The sequence below is a fragment of the Triticum aestivum genome, chromosome 2A (genome assembly GCF_018294505.1).
Source record: "Triticum aestivum cultivar Chinese Spring chromosome 2A, IWGSC CS RefSeq v2.1, whole genome shotgun sequence".
NCBI classification, from domain to species: domain Eukaryota; kingdom Viridiplantae; phylum Streptophyta; class Magnoliopsida; order Poales; family Poaceae; genus Triticum; species Triticum aestivum.
This window is the reverse complement of record NC_057797.1, coordinates 468,056,995-468,074,459: the sequence shown is the minus strand read 5'-3', so window position 1 is coordinate 468,074,459 and position 17,465 is coordinate 468,056,995. Positions and strand designations below refer to the sequence as shown.

Below are 17,465 nucleotides of genomic sequence, written 5' to 3'. Positions count from 1 at the left end.
CTTGATGCAATGGCGCGACGAGATTGTCGAATTCGGCCACCGATGAGCAATGACGTTATATTCGTTAGAGAATAGGACAATGGGCGGAGAAGAAGAGGCAAGTGGAAATGAGAGTGTGGCATGGTTCTGTAGCGACCCGACCTCAAACGGTCAAGTCTATGTGCTTCAGTGTCATCCCTAGATCGGTAATGCTGACACACACAATACTCGAAGGATTTATAACAGAGTAGCAATCACACACTTATTACATCGAATGTCTCAAGAGAGAACTTATTACAATAATATGGCTTAAGGCCATCTAATACGATAACAGTGGAAGGCTTGGAAGATAAAGTGAGTCCATCAACTCCAACGGCATAGCTGAGCTGCACGGCAACGACCTAACGAACCTTACTCCTCGTTTGAAAAGTCTGCAACATAATACGTTGCAGCCCGAAAGCGGGTCAGCACATGGAATATGCTGGCAAAGTAACACAGTAGAGCAAGAACAGAATAATGCTATCACTACATGCATATTTGGCTGGTGGAAAGCTCTATGGTTATAGTTTTGCGAAAAGCCAATTTTTTTCCTACAACAAAGGAATAGATTTTGATTTAACTATCATGGTGGTTGAACAATATTGAGAAGGTACCCCCAACTCAATCCCAAATTAAAGTAGTTAACAACCCAACAATATTAATTAAGAGTGATGAGATACATGTGATAACCCAAGTACTAGATACTCAAAATTGTCCATAATCGGGGACACGGCTAACCATGATTAGATTGTACACTCTGCAGAGGTTTGCGCACTTTTCCCCACAAGACTCGATCGCCTTCGGTGTATTTCTCGCACTACAAGGTGTTTGAGAAACGGATGACCGAGACACAGTCTTTCAGAAACATTAACTCTCTACTCCGGGCAGACCATACCGAACCTACAAAACCCACTACCTGTTGATCCACCTCTTCGAGAGCTTCACGTAACTTACTCAACTATGCTAGAGCCCATAATAGCTTGTGGCTGCACACGGAAGTTTCTAGCATGAATCATCCCAGTTCCCTTTGAGCCTGGGTGGCGGTCCATAGGAATATCACACGGGTACCCCAGGATTTAAAAAAAACAGACAACACTGTTCCCCATGTGCCTCAATCCACCCAGATGTTGATTTAAGTTGCCACCTTAAGTTGAACCATTAATTAACAATCTCACATCAGTCATGGATTTCACTCAAACCCAAACCACGTCTACGAGCATAGCAAAATAATATAAGCAACGCGTAGAAGTAACACCCAAGGGTTTGAATGCAGGGCAATAGGTTCCTACCTCATCAATTACTTCCCAATACCCACATGTTATCAATCCTACTCATGCAAGGTTTAAGGGTGAAACTAATGCATAAAAACTGGGTTTAAAAGGGATATGATCAAAGTGTTACTTGCCTTGCTGACGATCCGTGAATCGTAGGGACTCATAGTAACACGCTTCGCACTTCGGGAATTCTATCGCAAACAAACAATAACATACATAAGCAACAAGCAAAGATGCACAAGCAAAACTCAAATAAGAGAGGTTGACCAGAAAGTTCAACTTAAGAACTCCGATATGCAAAAAGAATCAAATAAAATGGAGCAACGAAACTCAAACGGTGAAAGAAACAAGATCCGTTTACTAATCTGAACTAAGGTCAAATTTTACAGTACCAAAAATCTTGTTTAAGTTGATTAAACAGAAAGAGAGTCTCAAGATGAAGATCTAGGCACTTGAATCGTCTGATTCCGACTAACGAGCAAAAAGATAAACAGAAATCACGATCAAAAATAATCGCAGATAAATCCAATAAAAAGAAAACTAACGAACAGACTAACGAACGAGCGTTCGTTAACTATAACTAACGGGCGAAAACCATTCGTTAAAACGAACGTACGGATGAACGTCCGCTATTTAGAAGAACCGAGAAAAACCGGCGAACCCATCTGGAAAAAAACGAACTAGGGTTTCTAAAAAAACGGACGGTTTAAAAAAAACGGCGGCTCGGATCCGGCGCGGTACCTCCGGCGAGGGGCTCCGGCGGGGCGGGGTTGGGCGGTGGGGCAACAGCTCGCAGGGTGGCGGGGCTCGGCGGCGGTGCGGCAAGCGGCGGCGACGAGGCGCGGGCAGCGGCGGCTCGGCGACGGGGCTGCGGTGGTGGTGGTGGCTCGGGGCGGCGGGGTATATAAAGAGGGGGGCGACTTGGGGGAGGGGCCAAGGCGAGGCGGCGGAGTCCGGCTCGGACTCCTCGCCCGAGTCGGCGGCGGCGCGCACGATGGGGAGGCGGTGGCGCGGGCGGTTGGGCCGGCGGCCTGGCTGGATTTTGGCCCAGCCGGCGGAACCTCTCTTTTAAAAAAATCAATTTCGCCGACAGAAATAAAATACTAAAAAATAAAATAAAAATCTAAAAATGCCAAAACAAATTTTCACCGCCTAAATAAAATATTTAGGACGAGATTAACATTTTCTTGGCCTAAAATGCAATTTTTTTAAAACGTGCAATTTTTCTAATGCAAATAAAATCCAAATAAAAATCAAAAATCAAAATGATTTAATATTTTTCCTCCAATATTTCAATTATTTTGGAGAAGTCATATTATCTCCTCTCATATATTTTTTTAATATGAAATATTTTTTCGGAGAGAAAAAATATTAAAATAAAAAATCCTCGTTTCATTATTTGATAAAAATCAAATATGAAAACCGGGAAATCCCCAACTCTCTCCGAGGGTCCTTGAGTTGCTTGGGATTTCGAGGATTGCAGAACGAAAATGCAATAAAATATGATATGCATGAATGACCTATATATAACATTCCAAATGGAAAATTTGGGATGTTACAAACCTACCCCCCTTAAGATGAATCTCGCCCTCGAGATTCGGGTTGGCTAGAAAATAGGTGTGGGTGGTCTTTGCGAAGATCATCCTCTCGTTCCCAGGTGGCTTCATCCTCGGTATGGTGGCTCCACTAAACTTTGCAAAACTTGATAACCTTGTTGCGGGTGACTCGGCTAGCAAACTCAAGAATCTCAACTGGCTTCTCCTCATAAGTCAAATCACTGTCCAACTGAATCGCCTCCAAGGGTACTGTATCTCTTAACGGTATATCGGCCATCTCAGCATGACACTTCTTCAACTGTGAAACATGAAACACATCGTGAACTCCTGACAATCCCTCAGGTAATTCCAACTTGTAGGCGACTTCTCCCATTCATTCCAAAACACGATACGGTCCTACAAATCTCGGGGCTAACTTTCCCTTAACTCCAAAACGTTTCACTCCTCGCAAGGGTGATACTCGCAGATATGCTCTATCTTCAATTTCATAGGTTACCTCCTTGCGTTTCGAGTCTGCGTAACTCTTCTGCCTGGACTGAGCAATCTTCAGTCTATCACGAATCAGTTTAACCTCTCCTCAGACTCCTTGATCAAGTCTGGTCCAAACAACTGACGGTCTCCTACTTCATCCCACATCAACGGCGTTCTGCACCTGCGTCCACACAGGGCTTCAAACGGTGCCATCTTTAAGCTGGCTTGGTAGCTATTGTTGTACGAGAACTCTGGGTAAGGAAAATTGTCATCCCAGCTAGATCCATAATCTAGCGCACAGGCTCTCAACATGTCCTCCAAAATCTGATTGACTCTCTCAGTCTGTCCATCCGTCTGCGGGTGAAACGATGTACTGAACTCCAATCTTGTTCCCAAAGTCTGGTGTAACTGATGCCAAAACTTTGAAGTAAACTGTGTTCCTCTATCTGATACGATGGTCCTCAGAACTCCATGCAGACATACGATCCTGGACATATATATCTTGGCCAACTTCGCACTTGTATAGGTGGTTTTCACTGGGATAAAGTGAGCCACTTTGGTCAAGCGATCAACTACTACCCATATAGAATCATATCCTGCTTTGGTTCTGGGCAATCCGGTGATAAAATCCATGCCAAGTTTATCCCATTTCCATTCGGGTATCGGCATAGGCTGTAACAGTCCTGCTGGTTTCTGATGCTCTGCCTTTACTCTTTGACAAACATCACATACGGCTACATACTCGGCGATATCCTTCTTCATACCAGTCCACCAGAAACGTCCCTTCAAATCCAAATACATCTTGGTGTTTCCGGGGTGCATCGAGTATGGTGAGTCATGAGCCTCCTGAAGTATTAACTTCCTGATCCCTGGGTTATTGGGCACATAAACTCGGTCCTCAAACCATAAGGTATCGTGCTCATTCTCACGAAAACCTTTGGCCTTCCCTTTGCTCATATTCTCCTTTATCTCGGCAATCTCTTTGTCATCCTTCTGAGCTTCTCGAATCTTGCCCAATAATGTAGACTGAACCTCCATTGTTGCAACGAAACCTCTTGGAACAATCTCCAATCGGAGTTCCATGATATCCACTGCTAACTCCCTCGGCAATCCCTTACTTTCAAGGGTATTGGCATAACTCTTCTGGCTCAAAGCGTCTGCTACGACATTGGCCTTTCCGGGATGATAGTGTAGCTTCATATCATAATCCTTTATAAGCTCCAGCCATCTCCTCTGCCTAAGGTTCAGCTCCTTTTGGGTGAAAATGTACTTCAAACTCTTATGATCCGTGTACACATCACAATGGTTTCCAATAAGGTAATGTCTCCAAGTCTTTAATGCATGCACTACGGCTGCTAGCTCCAAATCATGTGTGGCACAGTTCAACTCATGAGGTTTTAGTTGTCGTGAGGCATATGAAACAACTCTTCCGTCCTGCATAAGCACACATCCAAGTCCTAAGCGAGAGGCGTCACAATACACTTGGAACTCCTTATGTATATCTGGTAGTGTTAGCACTGGGGATGTAGTTAAACGTTTCTTCAACTCCTGGAAACTTGCCTCGCAGTCATCTGTCCATTTAAACTTAGTGTCCTTCTTCAGTAGTTCAGTCATTGGCTTCGCAATCTTGGAAAAATTCTCAATGAATCTCTGATAGTATCCTGCGAGTCCAAGAAACTGCGGATCTCGCTAACTGAAGTGGGTGCCAACCATTCAGTGACTGACTGAACCTTGCTGGGGTCTACTGTTATACCTTCTCCTGATATAACATGTCCAAGGAATCCGACTTCCTTCAACCAAAATTTGCATTTGCTGAACTTAGCATACAACTGGTGTTCCCTGAGTTTCTTGAGAACTAAGCGCAAATGCTCCTTGTGCTCCTCTTCATTCTTCGAGTATACCATAATATCATCAATGAACACCACAACAAACTTGTCCAAATATTCCATGAACACCTTGTTCATCATGCTCATAAAATAGGCAGGGGCATTAGTCAGTCCAAACGACATGACTGTATACTCGTATAATCCATACCGCGTGGTGAACGCTGTCTTTGGTATATCCTTCTCTCGAATTTTCAACTGATGATATCCCGATCGTAGATCGATCTTCGAAAACACTTTAGCTCCTTGCAGCTGATCAAACAGATCATTGATCATCGGGAGTGGATACTTGTTCTTAATCGTCACTTCATTCAAGGCTCGATAATCAACAACCATCCTTAGGGATTTATCCTTCTTCTCAACCAAAAGTACCGGGGCTCCCCAAGGTGACGAACTTCTTTGAATGTAACCTTTCTCCAATAACTCCTTGATCTGTTTCTTAATTTCCTCCAGATCATTTGCGGGCATCCGATAGGGTCTCTTGGATATTGGCCCTGTATCTGGCAATAGCTCTATCAAAAACTCAATGTCTCTATCCGGTGGCATGCCTGGTAACTCTTCTGGAAAAACATCCGGGTAATCCTTCACTACAGGCACTTCCTCTTGAACAACTCTCGTGAGGGCATCCACTTGGCTCCTCCTAGGCACATGCCTAGATACATACTTAATCCTTTTTCCCTCCGGGGTGGTGAGATAAATCGACTTACTAGCACAGTCAATACTTCCTCCATACTTTGACATCCAGTCCATACCTAATATCACATCCAATCCTTGTGACTCTAAGATAATTAGGTCAGACGGAAAGACATGTGTGCCAATGGTTAGGGGTATCTGGTCGCACCATCGGCTAGCCATGTACTCTGCTCCGGGTGAACTCACTAGGAGAGGGGTCCTAAGGGTTTGGGTTGGTAGTTTAAACTTATCCATGAATCCCCTTGATATGTATGAATGCGATGCACCAGTATCGAAAAGAATAAGAGCGGTAAATGACTTAACCAAAAACTTACCTATTACCGCGTCCGGCTGCTCTTCAACCTCCTTCACGTTAATGTGGTTCACTTGTCCTTTGTTGAATGGATTAGGCTTCTTCCCAGCGCTCCCATTTCCGTTTCCATTCCTTCCTTCGGGGCAATCATTGGCATAGTGCCCTGTCTTCCCGCACTTAAAGCAAGTAACTTGACTTAGGTCTCTTTTGGCGGGTGTGGCTGGGTTGGAGCGGTTCTGATTATTGTTAGCTCCGTTCCCATTTCCATTCTTAGCACCATTATGGTTATGCGATCCTCCTCCAGTGTGGTTGTGAGCTCCATGGTTATGAACAAGTCCTTCCGAGCTCGGGGTTAGGCGAGGCTTCTGCTGAGCTCCTGAGTTATACTTCCCTTGTCCGTACTTCCTCTTACGGCTCTTAATCTGCTGTTGCTTCCCTTCAATCATAAGAGCCTTATCTACCAACTCCTGGTAATTGTTGAAGGTTGCTACCATCAACTGCATGCTCATCTCGTCATTCAGCCCTTCCATAAACTTCTCCTGCTTCGCGACATCTGTGGCCACATCATCAGGGGCATAGCGTGATAACTTGCTAAAATCATCCACGTACTGAGCCACAGTACGGTTTCCCTGGCGCAAGTTGCGGAACTCCCGCTTCTTCATCTGCATAGCTCCGGTTGAGACATGGGCTGTGCGGAAAGCTTGCTGAAACTGGTCCCAAGTGACATTGGCTACAGGAAAAGTGGCCGTGTAATTCTCCCACCATGAGGCTGCTGGTCCATCCAATTGGTGTGCGGCAAAGCGCACCCTCTCAGCATCTATGCAACCTGCGGTGGTCAACTCCCTTCCAATACGGTGTAGCCAATCATCAGCAACTATAGGCTCGGTGCTACTGGAAAACACCGGCGGCTGTAACCTTAGAAATCGGGCTAGGTTGTCCATTGGCGGCGGGTTGTTGTTATTGTTGCCCTGGTTCTGAACTAGCAATTGCATCAAGGTGTTCTGTTGCTGGATCAACTGAGTGAGCTCTGGCGGGAAGGCAAATCCGGGATCACGTCTTGGAGGCATCTGATGGGTTTAGATGGAAGAGATTAGAATAGAATGAGGTCTAATGAGAAGGCACTACCCATATGCACATGAGACAAACACAATCATTTCACTCAATCAATCAAGCAAGGGCATACAAGCGGTCTAGAACTATCGCAAAAGTGCTCAACTACTACTAAATACATGGGGGAATACTAATAATATATGGTGGTCATCTAGAAATTTTGATCAATGGAAGACTCCATGATGTCTGCTCCAGCTTCGTCTTCAAAGTCATCCTCACTAGGATCGGAATCGGTGCCGTCGATGATGATGTAGTTGTCCGGGCAAGTGGAATCGTCGTCTTCTACTCCCGGTGCTGGACCTCCCATGAATACTCCGATTTTCTTAACTAGGTCGTCATTCTTTTCCAGTAGTGTCTTGATTTCCTCCTCATATCCATCGCGTGTAAACTTGAGTTCTTCCTCCAGCTCGATGATCCTAGTCTTCGCCTTCTTCAAGTCCATCATGTCCGCGCACATCTGGTTCTCCTGACGTCGAATGTGCTGGTTTAACTCCTGGATGAAAGCTGCAATGGATATATCCTTCTTGGTGCTGATTACTTCCCATTGCTCGTCTCGGCGCCCCCATATTTGGTAGATAGTGTCCTTGAGTTCCCTGTTGTAGACCTCTCCAATGCGTCCCATGGTAATGTGGGCTGCCATGCTCTTGCCTAGACTCCAGGTGGGTGCTTCGAAAGAAAATTCTATGAGTTTAGAGGTTGGCGAAAACGTCCTTCCTGGAACTTGTACTTGAATCATCCAGCGCTCCTCTTCTAGTAAGATGGCGTTGTACGTCCCGGTGAAGCTTGGTATTCCAATGTTCAAGTACCTAGTAACTTCCTTCAAGTGGCGTCCGAAAGGTGTGTCTTCATCCGATTGTGCAAACTTATTCTTCATCTCTGTCATCCTAAAGAGTAAAAAATGGAGAGGAGTCAGAAATGAGTAGAGAAGTGTGACCTATGGTTTATCTTAGTTGTCGTGTCCTACACTCAGCGTGTGCTCTGATACCATCTTGTAGCGACCCGACCTTAAACGGTCAAGTCTCTTTGCTTCAGTGTTATCCCTAGATCGATAATGCTGACACACACAATACTCGAAGAATTTATAACAGAGTAGCAATCACACACTTATTACATCGAATGTCTCAAGAGAGAACTTATTACAATAATATGGCTTAAGGTCATCTAATACGATAACAGCGGAAGGCTTGGAAGATAAAGTGAGTCCATCAACTCCAACGGCATAGCTGAGCTGCACGACAACGACCTAATGAACCTTACTCCTCATCTGAAAAGTCTGCAACATAATACGTTGCAGCCCGAAAACGGGTCAGCACATGGAATATGCTGGCAAAGTAACACAGTAGAGCAAGAACAGAATAATGCTATCACTACATGCATATTTGGCTGATGGAAAGCTCTATGGTTATAGTTTTGCGAAAAGCCAATTTTCCCTACAACAAAGGAATAGATTTTGATTTAACTATCATGGTGGTTGAACAATATTGAGAAGGTACCCCCAACTCAATCCCAAATTAAAGTAGTTAACAACCCAACAATATTAATTAAGAGTGATGAGATACGTGTGATAACCCAAGTACTAGATACTCAAAATTGTCCATAACCGGGACACGGCTAACCATGATTGGATTGTACACTCTACAGAGGTTTGCGCACTTTTCCCCATAAGACTCGATCGCCTCCAGTGTATTTCTCGCACTACAAGGTGTTTGAGAAATGGATGACCGAGACACAGTCTTTCAGAAACATTAACTCTCTACTCCGGGCAGACCATACCGAACCTACAAATCCACTACCTGCTGATCCACCTCTTCAAGAGCTTCACGTAACGTACTCAACTATGCTAGAGCCCATAATAGCTTGTGGCTGCACACGGAAGTTTCTAGCATGAATCATCCCAGTTCCCTTTGAGCCTGGGTGGCGGTCCATAGGAATATCACACGGGTACCCCGGGATTTAAAAAAAAAACAGACAACAATGGATTCCCCAGGTGCCTCAATCTACCCAGATGTTAATTTAAGTTGCCACCTTAAGTTGAACCATTAATTAATAATCTCACATTAGTCATGGGTTTCACTCAAACCCAAACCACGTCTACGAGCATAAGAAAATAATATAAGCAACACGTAGAAGTAACTCCCAAGGGTTTGAATGCAGGGCAATAGGTTCCTACCTCATCAACTACTTCCCAATACCCACATGTTATCAATCCTACTCATGCAAGGTTTGAGGGTGAAACTAATGCACAAAAACTGGGTTTAAAAGGGATATGATCAAAGTGTTACTTGCCTTGCTGACGATCCGCGAATCCTAGGGACTCGTAGTAACACGCTTCGCACTCCGAAAATTCTATCGCAAACAAACAATAACATACATAAGCAATAAGCAAAGATGCACAAGAAAAACTCAAATAAGAGAGGTTGACCAGAAAGTCTAACTTAATAACTCCGGTATGCAAAAAGAATCAAATCAAACAGAGCAACGAAACTCCAACGGTGAAAGAAACAAGATCCGTTTACTAATCTGAACTAAGTTCAAATTTTACAACACCAAAAATCTTGTTTAAGTTGATTAAACAGAAAGAGGGTCTCGAGACGAAGATCTAGGCGCTTGAATCGCCTGATTCCGACTAACAAACGAAAAGATAAACAGAAACTAAGACCGGATCAGAAATCGCGATCGAAAATAATCGCAGATAAATCCGATAAAAAGAAAACTGACGAACAGACTAACGAACGAGCGTTCGTTAACTGTAACTAACGGGCGAAAACCGTTCGTTAAAACGAACGTACGGACGAACGTCCGCTATTTAGAAGAGCTGAGAAAAGCCGGCGAACCGATCTAAAAAAACAAACTAGGGTTTCTAAAAAAACGAACGGTTTTTTTTTAAAAAACCGACGACTCGGATCCGGCGCGGTACCTCCGGCGAGGGGCTCCGGCGGGGCGGGGTTGGGCGGCGGGGCGGCGGCTCGCGGGGTGGCGGGGCTCGGCGGCGGCGGGGGCGAGGCGCGGCGGCGGCTCAGCGGCGGGGCTGCGGTGGTGGTGGTGGCTTGGGGCGGTGGGGTATATAAAGAGGGAGGGGGACGACTTGGGGGAGGGGCCAAGGCGAGGCGGCGGAGTCCGGCTCGGACTCCTCGTTCGAGTCGACGGCGGCGGCGGCGCGCGCGATGTGGAGGCGGTGGCGCGGGCGGTTGGGCCGGCGGCCGGGCTGGGTTTCGGCCCAGCCGGCGGAACCTCTCTCTTAAAAAACAATTTTGCCGATAGAAATAAAATCCTAGAAAATAAAATAAAAATCTAAAAATGCCAAAACAAATTTTCACCGCCTAAATAAAATATTTAGGACGAGATGAACATTTTCTTGGCCTAAAATGCAATTTTTTTGAAAACGTGCAATTTTTCTAATGCAAATAAAATCCAAATAAAAATCAAATAAAATCAAGAAAATGATTTTAATATTTTTCCTCCAATATTTCAATTATTTTTAAGAAGTCATATTATCTCCTCTCATATATTTTTTTAATATGAAATATTTTTTCGGAGAGAAAAATTATTAAAATAAAAAATCCTCGTTTCATTATTTGATAAAAATCACATATGAAAACCGGAAAATCCTCAACTCTCTCCGAGGGTCCTTGAGTTGCTTGGGATTTCGAGGATTGCAGAACGAAAATGCAATAAAATATGATATGCATGATTGACCTATGTATAACATTTCAAATGGAAAATTTAGATGTTACAGGTTTCAAACCCCTTGAAAAAGGAACTACCTACCCCCACGTGGCGCGTTTGCCACCCTGAGAATGAACGGTTGGTGTCTATGTGGCCCAAGCGGCCAACATCAAGATTCGTGCATTGAGAATTGACTATAGCACTTGCATCGCGCCGGCTCTATATCATTTTTTGTATGGAGAATTCCTAATAAGCATTAGAGTAAAGAGGACATCTCATTTTTTTCCTATTATATGACTTATTAAATTTGGAAATCTTCCCTAGATTTCCTCCTTTTCAAATATTTAAGCCAAGAAAAAAGGATCTTTCGTGTATAATCTTGTATAAGCTTGAATGTTTTTTATTTTCAAGGGAAAAAACTTGAAGTTTTGTCTCAAAAGGTTTTTTATAGAGAAAATTAGGCGAAAGTTGTCCTGAATAATCCGAAACACGAAACCAAGTTGAAACAGGCTCTGCTAAACTTTCCTGTTTTCCAACTAGTTCCAACTGGTGTACAGCGAAAAGCCGGAGGAGATCTGCGCCGCACATCGACCAAGACCGACTCGACCGAATAGCCTTGCCACACCAAAAACCCTAGCCCGCACAATCCTCCCCTCTCCGTCCTCCTCGCGCCGTCCCTCCAGTCCCTCTTCGTGCCCCCGCGCCGCCGACCACCGAGCAGCCATGGCGAATCGTAAGTGACGCCAACATCTCGTCCGTTCCGCTCCACGCCCTATCTTATATTGCACGCTTTTAACTCTGGATGCCATCGGGTGGTTGGTTGGCTCATGTGCAGCAGCACCGGCGGCGGGAGGGAAGTCGTTCCTGCAGGCCATGTCGACGGTCACCGAAGAGGCGGCGGTGCCGCTCCGCGTCGTCCAGATGGAGGGACTGGTGATTGCTCTCGACCCCCCCCCCCCCCCCTCTTGCGTTCGTTCGGGAGAGTCTGGCGTCATACGCAGTTTTAGTTCGTTTGATTTTGGTCGCTGACGCGTGAGATGGATTAGGGGAAGCTCTCGCTTTTCGGCGGATCTGTATTGAGATGATTGCTGATTTGACATTGGTGAAGTTTGTGGTTAATTTACTGTGCTGTGGAGTCAAGTTAGTTAGGGGAATATTTACTAATTACAGTACGTGTTACATATTTGAACAAAGGTGCTTTCAACTAACCTTTTGCATCTTGAAGTAGAAATGAGTAAGTTATTTTGAAAAACTACCTTTTGCAAAACGGAACTCCTGTATGATTTGTAGTGCATAGAGGGGCTAGAACAGCGTCTAGTCTATTGCCATAGACCACCAATTGGATGCTGTTTCCTTATATACAATACCTCCCTAAACCTTTTGCTAGAGTTGCTACATCTGAACATATTTTTCTTCAAAATAAACTTTAAGCACACCGAGAACATCAATCTGTTTAGTAATATATTTGCACATATAAAAAGGCTATTAGTGCCACTTTCCTAGTTTTCTTTGATACACATTGAATAATAGAACACACTTACATATGTTATTATCTGGGGTGCCTACGGATACAACTGATAATGTTGTTTCTTTAGCTCCAGTTACCTGTTTCAGTTTTGCATGTTATTGGAAGCCCAATACTGTTAAACCAAAATATTGACCTGCCGAAAAAAGTGTAGACTGGGTTGACACTGAAACAAAAGTTTCACCTGGTTTTAACTAAGTTAGATTAGATCAGCTACAGTATACTAGTGGTTCATCAGTTTGTATTTCCATGACTAGCAACTGGCTTCTGTATTACTAAACACAGTTGGGCTGGTGTAATTTCTTCTAATTATCATTTGTTTGTCTCTTAATATGCAGGCTGTCCTGAAGATCATTAAGCACTGTGAGGAGTTTGCGCCTGCTCTGGTTACAGGTCAACTGCTTGGTTTGGATGTTGGTAGTGTTCTGGAAGTGACCAACTGTTTTCCTTTCCCTGTGAGTCTTTGACATTCTTGGCGGTGTTACTTCCAGGATACTTGTGATTCATCTGATCTATTGGCGAATAATACCTACCTTACACTGTAGATAAGAGAGGACGACGAGGAAGCAGATGCAGATGGTGCGAACTATCAGCTTGAGATGATGAGGTGCTTGAGGGAGGTTAATGTTGACAATAACACTGTTGGATGGTGAGAAGCTATTTCATCCGATTCAGTATTGATACTCAAATTCATTAAGGAATAGTTAGTGGTGTGTTTAGATATTTGACATGTACGTTGACAAATTCACAGATCTTCTTCGTGTATTTATGTATTATTTGTCCGTCTTGCATAGCTGAACAACTAGAGTGTAGAAGTGTACTGACATACTCCTCGATAGACAATAGTTTTTCATTGTTTCGGATTGACAATCTGTATGCTATGCTATGTTTTTTCTTATGTTGATGGCATTGTAGGCCTGTAGGAAATGTTACAGCCAGACATAACTGAGGTATGTTCATTTGCCAATGCAATATGGTATTGCTGTTGGCACTGAGAAGTGAGAACTAACTAGTGTTGGTCATAGCCGCTAGGTGTGTATTCTGCCGGTACTTAATGGTTTTACGTTAGCTATGTCTAAATTTCTTAACTAGATTCTTTTCAAATTGACAAGTGTAATTTATCTTTCTGGAACACTAATTCGTAAAGGTTGCTAGATTTGTTTATTCTGTGGAGTAACATCAAAACTCGGGAAATCTGAGGGAGTGAGGGTTACTGGGTTAGCATTTAAGTGGTCTGTGTTAGGTGCTTACGAGGTATAGTTTACACTATTGATATACTAGTCGATCTGTTTACATGTCTTGTTCAAAACGCACTGTATATTTCTTAATTGTAAATACACTATTATGAGTTTGCGAGTCGTGATGCTTGCCCACCATATTTTATCTTGAGCTACACAAGTATGATGCTGTTATGTTGTATCTTGCTTACGTTATGGCTTCTAGCATAACATTCATGTTGTACTCTGCTACTGGATCACAATGTTGACCCTTTGCATTGCTTTTGCTTTTACCTTCTTTACAGGTATCAGTCCTGCTTGCTTGGATCTTTTCAAACCGTTGAGCTGATTGAAACATTTATGAATTATCAGGTACGGTTAGAGAAATGAGCTGCATGCTGGTGTTGAAAAATATTTCACTACTGTTGGAACCTCCCTGTTTTTGATGTTTTTACCGGACTGTCCTTTTGGTTAACAGTTTTGAACATGCCAAATCTGTGGTCTACTCTTGAGTTCACATACACATCTATATCAAAGAGTCACATTGTGATCTATCTTAAAAGATGATTTTAGTCATATTAAGATATTGTGTAGATCTAAAAATGGAATTTGTAGGAGTTTTAGCTTAAGGTGATTACGGGCTTTGGGACTTGACTAGGGAAGTTACGTTTGTAGTTTTTATCTAGTGTGGAATGGAGGGGCAGATCCATCTTTTTTTCAGATTTTCTATGGCGGGCAGTAGGGAAGTCAGACGAATGCACCTATCTGGTGTCTCCTTTACGTGTAAATATAAAGAGGCTAAGAAGCATGTATACGGGGACGGAGACACGGTGATAGGCATACGGGGACACGGGATATGGAATTTTCCAAAACAGCCATTTGGGGATACGGCGAGTATATATAAAATTAAAAAAAATGCCATTTAATATAGAGTTACGACAAAAAAGAGAGATCATAATACTACCCAATTTGGTGTCTCCTCCATCAAGTGGTTGATTGATCCTCTCATAGTCCCATGTCAATGCAAGTTGCATCTTGCAAAACACATCAAATGCTAGTCTAGTATTAGAGACTGAAGAAGACCACACAGGATACTTGGGAATTGGGATCTACAACACCAGGACCAGGCCGCCCTTCACTCTCACCCACGGACGATTGGCTACCGGTACCGATTGTGGCGCTCCCAGATGCCATGCTACCTAACAACATGCAGCACAAACATTCAAAGAGCAGCAGAACATGGTTAGCACCGTAGCAAAAGGAGCACGCAGCAGCCAGCAGCTCAATGGAAGAAAATCAGAATAAAAGAATGGAAGAGGTTGAGGAGAGGCTGCTGCGTTTGGGGAGTTGGGGTTACCTGCTGTTGGGAGGAGAGGTTACTGTGTTTGGGGAGTTGGGGTTACCTGCCGTTGGGAGGAGAGGCTGCTGGTGCTGGGGGTAACGGTCGCCGGTCGATTCCAGGTGTCGCCGCCGGCGGCGACGGCGGCGGCGGCACGTTCACTGCTGTCTGGGAAGGCTGGGAGAAGCTCGTCATATGGAGAGCTTGCGTGCAAACGACCCCTGCAAGATATTGGGCTGAGGCTGTTTTTGGCCAAGCCGTGTCCCAGACGTGTCACGTACCGTATTCCACCATGCCCCTGTTTATTTTTCTTTAAAAAAAATGATTCTCCCGCCATATGTGGACGGCCAATCGGCAATTTCTGGCGTGCCCATGCTTCTTAGTAAAGAGGATAGCGGTGGTCTGGTGGTACATTTGTCGGCCTCCCCTCCCTCCAAATTTAACAGATTTCAGGTGTCAGTGTGTGGTTTCAACAAGGGTTTGGTGTTAGGTTCAAGTTTCAGCTGTATTTCATTTTTCAAGTAGGTCCTTAGTTTTTACAGATCAGGCATTACGTTTCAAGTTTCAAATGTTTTCCAAGAACAATTACTAGTGCAGTTGTAATGTTAAACAAGGTATACAGAGATGCTACAGTACGAGCTTCAAGCAAATGATTTTTCAGTATCAGCTATTCAGCTTCATAGTTACGCCTGAGCTTTCAAGTAAACATTTTTCAGTATCAGCTTCATACTTATCTTTGAGTAGGTCCTAAGGTCATCATGGTTTTTATTACTTGGTCTCCTATTTTCCTTGCTGGATTAACGTTTACATCTCACAGGAGAACATCCGGAGATGCGTGTGTATCGTGTATGACCCATCTAGGTCTAGTCAAGGAGTGCTAGCTCTTAAAGCCCTGAAGCTCACAGACTCTTTTATGGATCTGTACCGCAACAATGGTTTAACTGGAGAGAAGTATGGTTTGATTTCTGTGACTCTATACTTTTTGCAAGTCTCAGACATTGTATGTGCGAATGACCCGTTGTGTTCACAGGCTAAGGGAAAAGAAATTGTCATGGGTTGATATTTTCGAGGAGATACCGGTGCGCATTCTTATATCTTCTGTATAATCATGGCAATGAAATTGATCTCTTGATGTATCTTTTTTGTTTGTCTCGCAGATTAAAGTGTCCAACTCAGCGCTTGTCAGTGCCTTCATGAAGGAGCTGGAACCTGAGTCACCTGTTTCACAGGTTGAGATTTTTTTACTCCTAAATGCATTTGCAGAAAATATGTCTTCTCCTTTTAGCATTTCCTGGAGTAACATCCTTTTCATTTCTGGTCCCAGTGTGACTTTGACCGTCTTAAATTGTCGACTGCGCCCTTTATGGAAAGGAACCTAGAATTTATGATTGGGTGCATGGATGGTCTTTCATCAGAGCAAAACAAGGTAACCTTGGACTTTAAAAGAACTGGATTCAAGTGACAAATGTATTTGTTTGACTGAGTTTTCCTTTTAATGTAGTTCCAATATTACTATCGCAACCTAGGAAGGCAACAGTCACAGCAACAGGCATGGCTTCAAAAGAGAAGGTGAAAACAAATACTGAACCATTGCTGTTTATTAGCTCTTGTATAATCCAAAGATAGTGCCTCCCAGAAGCTAGTACAGCAAATGTGTGGACATTAAACACCGCCCTTATTGTTTGTGCCACTACAGGCAAGAGAACATGTCTAGAAAGGCTGCTGGCGAGGAGCCGTTGCCAGAAGAAGATCCATCCAACCCTATCTTCAAGCCGCTTCCTGAGCCATCCCGCTTAGAGGGTTATCTCGTAACCAATCAGATCTCGAGCTACTGCAACCATATCAATGGGTATGGATTCTGTAACATTCCTATGCATCCTATGCATATGTGGATTCATTGTTAGTTGGTTTGACAGGCCTTTTGCATGTTTTTTAAGCACACTTGGTGCAGATTTGATAGGCCCTTGTATTGATTGTTGCCATTTATGATTGCAGGGTTGCTGGCCAGAGTTTCAACAGGCTATACTTGATGAAGGCGTTGCAGGAAGATTAGGTGCCGGGTGGCAGCTGCTGTGAGATTTTAACTTGACACTGTACCGCACCTCAATTTTGCAATGTACTCCATGTGCACACGCACATTGCCTATTTTGTTTTGCTCAAATCAGATAGTTCAGATGCATTGGGTGGATATCATTTGTTTTGATGGTTTTGTTCCCGCCTTCTGCAGCTAAATTTGGTCTCTTTGTTTGGTTTGGTTGCGGGTGAGATGGTTCTTGAATTCTTGATACTCCCTCCGTAAAGAAATATAAGAGTGTTTAGATCACTGCTTTAATGATCTAAACACTTTTATATTTCTTTACGGAGGGAGTACATGAAAAGCATGAACACGGGTACTACCTCCGTTCAGGTTTATTGATCCCC

At 43.7% G+C, this 17,465-nt stretch overlaps 1 protein-coding gene across 2 annotated transcripts; it reads left to right on the top strand.

Annotated features, from left to right (window-relative positions):
• The first annotated feature begins 11,505 nt into the window (after positions 1-11,505).
• LOC123189015 (eukaryotic translation initiation factor 3 subunit H) lies at positions 11,506-17,253 on the top strand. Of its 2 annotated transcripts, none has more exons than XM_044601330.1 (12): positions 11,506-11,696; positions 11,799-11,896; positions 12,827-12,943; positions 13,034-13,137; positions 14,011-14,077; positions 15,862-15,995; positions 16,075-16,123; positions 16,202-16,273; positions 16,369-16,470; positions 16,546-16,613; positions 16,741-16,893; positions 17,040-17,253. In XM_044601330.1, the coding sequence occupies exons 1-12, from the start codon at positions 11,687-11,689 to the stop codon at positions 17,095-17,097; spliced, it is 1,032 nt and encodes a 343-aa protein (XP_044457265.1). In that variant the 5' UTR covers positions 11,506-11,686; the 3' UTR covers positions 17,098-17,253. The 2 variants fall into 2 exon arrangements, with proteins under 2 accessions (XP_044457265.1, XP_044457266.1); XM_044601331.1 differs by having other exon boundaries at positions 11,527-11,696; positions 11,802-11,896.
• The last annotated feature ends 212 nt before the right edge of the window (positions 17,254-17,465 follow it).

Coding starts and splice junctions, on each gene's coding strand:
- LOC123189015 (XM_044601330.1), top strand. Junction 13,138..14,010: donor GACAATAACACTGTTGGATG/GTGAGAAGCTAT, acceptor CCTTCTTTACAG/GTATCAGTCCTGCTTGCTTG. Junction 15,996..16,074: donor AATGGTTTAACTGGAGAGAA/GTATGGTTTGAT, acceptor TTGTGTTCACAG/GCTAAGGGAAAAGAAATTGT.